The sequence below is a fragment of the Limulus polyphemus genome, unplaced genomic scaffold (assembly GCF_000517525.1).
Source record: "Limulus polyphemus unplaced genomic scaffold, Limulus_polyphemus-2.1.2 Scaffold792, whole genome shotgun sequence".
In the NCBI taxonomy this organism is placed as follows: Eukaryota; Metazoa; Arthropoda; class Merostomata; order Xiphosura; family Limulidae; genus Limulus; species Limulus polyphemus.
This window is the reverse complement of record NW_013666402.1, coordinates 35256-42681: the sequence shown is the minus strand read 5'-3', so window position 1 is coordinate 42681 and position 7426 is coordinate 35256. Positions and strand designations below refer to the sequence as shown.

At 34.9% G+C, this 7426-nt stretch overlaps 1 protein-coding gene across 1 annotated transcript in view; it reads left to right on the top strand.

Moving 5' to 3' along the window:
* Positions 1-674: 674 nt before the first annotated feature.
* Positions 675-7426, top strand: part of LOC106460547 — a 31888-nt gene continuing 25136 nt past the window's right edge. The window contains exon 1 of the mRNA XM_013920264.2: positions 675-1123. Coding sequence (XP_013775718.1) covers positions 733-1123 — 391 coding nt within the window. The 5' untranslated portion in view covers positions 675-732. The remainder of the gene's footprint in view (positions 1124-7426) is intronic.

Below are 7426 nucleotides of genomic sequence, written 5' to 3'. Positions count from 1 at the left end.
GTTTGGTGGGACTGGGATTCGAACCTGCGACCCTTAGATTGCGAATCGAGAGCCCTAACCACCTGGCCATGCCGGGCCGCCACGAGACTAACAGACTTGAATTCAGAATACCACTGAACGATCAGCGTGCTTTACTCCACAGTCGTAATTCTGTCATTTTCTCTTGACAGAAAAATTGTGTGTTTATAATATTGAATTTGGCCTAATAGTTTTTTAATTCCCACTTTGCGTTATTGTTGTCATTGTCATTGTATTGTTTTGTCCATGTCTGCATTATTACCATAAGTTCTTTAAACTTGTATTTCAAGTAAGTAACATGAAAAGCAGAATAATTCACTCGGAACATATCGTTTTAGTCTGGAAATCCTAGTCTGGCTGTAGGAACTTATCATGTTAGTTAATATAACCTCATTAGGAACTTAATGTATTCATTATAATAGCTTAGCACTATCAGTCAACATTGTCGTTTTTTTCATTATGTGATTTACAGTATCATTTTTATTTATATAATTGCGCTAAAAACGTACTATATTTATATCTTGACGCACACAATACAAAGGGCAGTAAGCCCGTTTAATTTTTCTGGAACTTCCAGTAGATGGCAATGTGTGTGTGCGTGTGTAGGTTTCATCAAGTTCCGACAGTAACAGGCTCCGCCCACAAACCCTACAAATAACCATGTTTCCTACGACAGGGTAACAGAGTTAACTGTAGCAACAACAACGTAACACGATGATTCTTTATTTCATTACGCTTCTGCCGTTGGTGAGAACGCTCACGATCCCGGTAGAAAAAATATCAAATGCCATTCAGAGTCTTCCCGATGTAAACACATTTCCTACAGTCGATGACGTACCCCAAGATGTGTCCACTGTCCCTGTGAGTGTTGAAATGGCTTCTTCAGAAATAGGAGAAAACTTACTGAATGTTAAAGGAACCCCACTGGTGGAAGAGAAGTCCCATGCCTCTGATGTCTCCGATTTCCAACCAGTTGCTCTACCCACCGATTTTGAAAGCTACGATAAAGATGGGAATGGTTATATTGAGCTTGATGAATTAGTACAAGTGTCTGAAACGTCGGGGAGAGAGGCAGTCAGACCTTTCGTTGACGCAGACAAAAACCGTAAGTTTTCAGAACAAAGCTTTTAAAACAACAAATTAAATGATCTTATAGAAATATCTGGATAAAAACAACCGACAAAACTTATGTATGACAGTAAAACATAACCTGAAAATGTAATTACTCATTCAGTTGTATCCTAATGTGTAAAACTTATGTTGAGAAACATCTATTTAACATATTGATAAATAAATTTAGTCGTAAAATTATTATTTTGATTAATCTTGACACCATTATATATGAATAACAATTAAATTAAAATGAGTTTTTATAGTGAATACAAAAACAAACTATCACAATTATAATGTGATACAGTGTTATTCTTTTAAATCAGAACTAGAATTACATTTATATGATGTTGGTGTTAAGCACAAAGCTACACAAAGGGCTATCTGTACTCTGCCCACCACGGGTATCGAAACCCGGTTTCCTGCAGTATAAGTCCGCAGACATACCGCTGGGGGGTATTTATACGATCATCAGTTCTGATCTGCGCAACTGCATACGAAGCTGTGCCTATACTATGCATCCTTAAATTTAAATATGACCACCGAAAAATGTATATTCTAAATTAGCAAGTCAATTTTTCCCAAGTTGTGAATAATTTTATTCATAAGTTTTGTAAAATTATTCTAAAATACAAAAACATATATGGAAGAGAAACCAAAAATGTAAAACATTCAAATAATGTGTAAATAATAACAAAAATCACAATGTGTGTTGAATTTCTCGTAAAGCTACACTAGGGATTAATACGCTATCCGTCTCTAATTTTGAAGTGTTAGACTAAAATCAACACCACCCACAGCCAACTCTTGAGTTATTCTTGTCAGCCAACTAGTGGCATTTAACCGTCACTCTTACAATACACCCACGTCTCGAGAGTGCAGAGGGTGATTTTTTTGGGGAGGGGCGATAACGGGACGCGAACCACTAAACCTCAGATTCTCAATCCGGCTCTTTCACAACTGTTTGAAATACATATCGAAAACGTTCCCGTTACTCGTTTAAAATTAAATAAGTAGTTTCATAGTAAGATTATACGTTTAGTTTATAGCAAAATCCCGAAGATGTTTTAGATAAGTTTTGAGTTCATACTCTTCGAGACTCAAAACGCGGTTAGAGAACTAAAAAGTCTACATGATAAACTGGTCAATACAATCGTGAGGTTTGTTATCCCGTTGTATATTTATTCAATTCTGAGTTGTTGTTTTTTTTTTTTTGTTGCGCTGGAGGAGTAATATACATAATCATTACTGAGAAAGCACGCCATATGTTATCACTTAACATACCCAATTTTTACGTAACACGTTTGTGATATTGGACTACAAGGGGCTCTTTCTGATGGATGTTACCAACTAACTACGTTTTAATATCGGTGTTTATTAATAAACCTAATATGTCTTCGGGCCTTTTATCTTTCTCAAAGAAAGTTAACACCAGAGGGGCATTCTCGGATGACAAATTTATTATTATTGTATAGAGTAGCAGTAGCTGAATTTCACAGGGCGTGTTTTAATGATCACTTTACAAAGTTTCAGCTGTCGTTAGTGACGACACTCCAAGTTTGTACTGCAAGTTATGTATGAGAGAAACGATGTTTCTTTGCATTTCAGGTCTCTAGACATTATCTACTTGTCACTAATTCAGTAAAAAAAAATTCTAAAGAAAGTATTTCAAACTTGATATTTGACTATTTAGGTTGTTCATGTTATATTTAATATTTGTTAATAATTTCATCAATTTGTCATGTAACATTGGTATAAAGTTTAGTATTAAACACGACAATGTTATTTGTCTTATGGTCTAAAAACTTTAAACTTATTTTTAATTTACTAAAACAAAGTAATTTTCAGTTTTGAACTTTCAATATGTTCTTATTATAATTTTGTGTTTTTACACATGTCTATATATTTTATATGCACATAAGTATGCATCCATATAGCTTTCTAAATCTAGCATGAGTTTGATCAGACAAGAGTAACCCGAGAGTTGGCGGTGGGTTCGGTTTACTTGCTTCTTCCCTCTAGTCCATCAGTATAAAATAGGGACATCTATGCGCATGTAATTCTGTCTGTAGCTTTGCGCGTAAATTCTAAAAGCGAAGAAATAGTTCAAATTTTACTTCGTGGTGGCGTTTCTCCGTAACTAGAAGGTACGAAAGCTTGAACAAATCATTCTGGTTTTTTGAGTCTGGTATCAACTGTTAAAAGACAAAATCATTATGTATATACACTTTATAGAAAACAAACAGTGAAAACTACTTATTTCTGGTTTTGGAGGAAATGCATCAATGAGTTACCTGCGCCGTGTCCGCTGCGGGGATCGAAACCAAAATTTACCCTTATAAGCCATAAACTTACTGATGAACCACTAGAATTCATTTGTTGAAATACTCATGAATTATGATAATTCCTAAGTTTCATTATTTATTTTCTTCTAAAATTTTTTTCTTAACATGTTTTCTTCCTTTTATTTATTACCTAAAATCGGGTTTTAATTAAGCAAAATTATGTTTTCTTCCTCAACGGTGTACCTAATTTATTTTATTTATTTTTTAGATGTCACTCGAGAATCAAACAGATAAATGTCGGAAATATGTGGCTGATATATAGATTAGATACTTTTATTTTCCAAATAGCGCGGAGGACTGTTATTCTGTTCGATCCGGCCCCTAGCGGCCAAGTGGTACATCTGAAGGCTTATAACGCTAAAAACCGAGTATCAATACACCATAGATAGCCCATTGTGTACCTTTGTGCTTAACAAAAAATAAACTGTTCGGTCCAAGCGTGGCGTGGTGATTAGCGTATAGTACTGAAGATCTTAGGTATACCGGTTTTTGGGACGTGGTACTAGCAAAAACGCTCACACGTTTAGCTGTGAGTATGATATAAAAGTGACAGTCAATCCCTTTATTCGGTTAAGAGGTAGATTTAAACCTATGGAAGTCCATGGCCTGGCCATTTAACCCAATGTGTGTGTGGATAAGGTGCCATTCGAGTGAAGAACGAATACAACAGTTATTCTATTTTGATTGACATATTTACTAAAGCAATAAAACATTTCTGAAAACGATCAAAAACGTAAATATTTTGGAATTAATCTTTACCAACTCACGCTCCTGCAAAGTTACCAGTCTGTGTCAGTTCTCCTGAAGCTTGTACTAATCAAACTCCCACGTGTGAATGACACGCTGTCTTTTTCCTGACATAATGTGTGACTATTTGAATATCTCTTCAGTCACTCAGATATTTTGAATATCAGCTATCCTAAGCTTATGTTTTATGATATTTTGACTTCCCATCCCCCAGTTATAACGAACTTCTTGTTATATATGATACGTTGTAAATTACAGGCGAGTACATAATGTTGTATAAGCTCCACTAATGTTGTTTGATTGTTCTTTTGTCAAGCACAAAACAACACAATGGCCTATCCGTGGTGTGTCCACTACGGGTATCGAAACCTAATTTTTAGTTTTATAAATCTTGAGACTTGCCGCTGAGCCACTGGAGGGAGAAGGGAGGGCCGCCAAAGTGTTTTCGTTTGCTTACTAATGTTTTCATCTATAGACTTGAAAAACTTCTTCCGGGATTTTAGATAAATAAAGTAAACAGATCCCTAAGCCTACTTCTGTTCACCATCTAATTCTTTCGTCATTCAACCGGCACAGTCTAGTATATTTGTATTTATGTTTTGATGATCCAATTTTTTGGTTCACTGACACTTTACTTTGACTCATCACATAGATATATTATTCTTGTTTGTATGGAACCGCTTATTATGATATACTTTTAGCTTTTCCCTAACTGATTTTGGAGAGGATTGTTTTATGAACAAATATCTAAGGTTTCAGTGTGGTAATCTAAGTAAAACTTTACTTTTCTACTTAAATTGTTATTTTAAGAACGAACAATTTAGTTAACACTCAGTCGCTGTACTAAAATTTCACACGTGAAACTTATGGTCATGTGCAATGATATCTATTTTCTAATTGGTTTGGTGGGTTGCAATGTGCAAGGATTAGCTATCTCGAGAAGTGCGTGATCAGGTATGTGTTGTGTATATCAGTAGTTCCCAACTCTTTTAGTCTGAAGCTCCCTTGATGTGAATAAATAAGTTTAAGGCCCCCAACAACCAATAACTTTAGCATGGTGATTGAAAACAGTGCCGTAGTAAAAACAATAAAATCTCCTTTCGACATATTGTTTCATTTAATTAATTTAACATAATTTTTATCAGCTTATTGTATATTTAGAATTAAAATTAATTCAGCATCTTTGTTTTCGGCCCATTTTTTACCGGTCCCCCAGAAAAAAAGCTGTACGGCCCCCAGGGGGCTGTGGCTCCCACTTTGGGAAACAATAGTGTATATTCGTATTGCGATTGGCTGGACAAGAGATATTAAATATTGCTGTTCAGAGTTTAACTTTGGCGGGAAAACGATACCATAGCCTTTGAGTTTTGTTGTTATAGGTTATAATTCGGCGATTTTTAGAGCCCAGATATGCACTTCATTTGTTAATACTAAAGATTAAACAGAAACACCGCTATGCTTGTTTTATGATTAATAAATTAAACAAAAGGAATCACATTAATTTCAAACACGTTATTTTTCGTTCTAACTAAACGAGGTCTTAATCCTTACAATCCATACGACCAAGCTGGCTCAAACTCAATTCTTAAGATCCATTGAACCAAACTGACTCTTAGTTCCACAGGACCACCCTCACTCAAGCTTAATTCTTCTTGACATACTTCCACTTCGTCAGACTAACCCAATCTATTTCCTTATTGCTTTATCTTTTGAAAATGGAGGTCTGTACTTATTTTGATAATATATTTTTATTGTGTTTTCAAACCTTCATATCTAATAAGTTTTTTAACTCGCTTGGTCCTTGAAAATTTCCTCCCAGTGGCACAGTGACATGTCTGCGGACTTAGAACGCTAGAAATCGGATTTCGATACCCGTGGTGGGCAGTGCACAGATATCTCATTGTGTAGCTTTGTGTTTAACTGCAAACAACAAAGCAACTTCTTGAAAATTAGTTTTAATATCTTTTATTGTTAAGGCCCTAATGAAAACACAAACATGTATAACTTTTAGATTTCCGTAATCAGTGTCAATAATTTCCATAAGTTTTCAGATGTTGTTACAAGCATTACTTGTATTGATTTCATTTGTGTTTTTTCTCATATTTTTTGTATTTACAAGTGCATTTATTTTTTGTCCAACAAGCTGTACCGATAGACGTAGATCGCTCGTGTCAGAGAATCAAACAAAAACGACATAAAAAGTGAGAAAGTCTGTGACAAAATTAACGTTACTCGGCGATATTTATCAATACATTAGCCTAACTTCTGTAAATAGGCCAAACTTCTGTGTGTGTGCACAAGAAGCAATATGCAAATATGTTTAATAATTTATTTAAAAGTACAGAAAATGTCTGTTACATGAGAAAGACTGTAACAAAATTAACGTTACTCGAAGATAGTTATCAATACATAGGCCTAACTTCTACTTGTGCAAAAAAAGCAACGTAATATTATTTATATTCATTTGTGCATTCCGTCTATTTTTGTTACCATGGTAACCAATTGGAAATATGTTTAATAATTTATTAAAAACCACACAAAGTGTCTGTTACAGTTACTTAACGTGTAAATTTTAATTGTGGAAGTCGCCATTTTTTCTTCTATCTGCTGTTTTCGTCTCAAGCGCGGAAGAGAAAGAAAAGAAGTATTGAAAAGGCAGAGACCCATCCACGGAGAATTGTGATAATTGCCGAGAAATATACTTGCAGCTGGTAAGGAAAAACAATTAAACCATTTATTCAAGCCCTGCATCAGGTTAGCAGTGGATACTAACTACATCAGTATTTACGAACGAAAATTAGTTGGATCACATGCACTTTTGGAAAGTTGTCTGATATTCCAACAAAGTCACTTCTAGCACCGACTATTTCATCAGGAGGTTCGATCAATTTTCTATGAACATACAAAACTCTTTAATAAAGTTCCACATTGGGGCGATAACTTTTGAGGCTGCCTTTATGCTGGTGTGTTTTTGTGTTGCTGTAAATAATTTTTCAATTGTTTACTTGCTAATCTTTGTAAGTAAGATAGGGGAAAAGATCCAATTACGAGTAAGAAGCCACTTCTGTCGAGACAGTTCCGAAATTTCGACTGAAACCTGTCATTCTGTCTTTGGATGTTAACGCCAACGGGAATGCTTTTTATTGATTTATTTTAATCAAAAATAATATACTGTTACGACATCGAGGTCACGTGACTAGTATCAC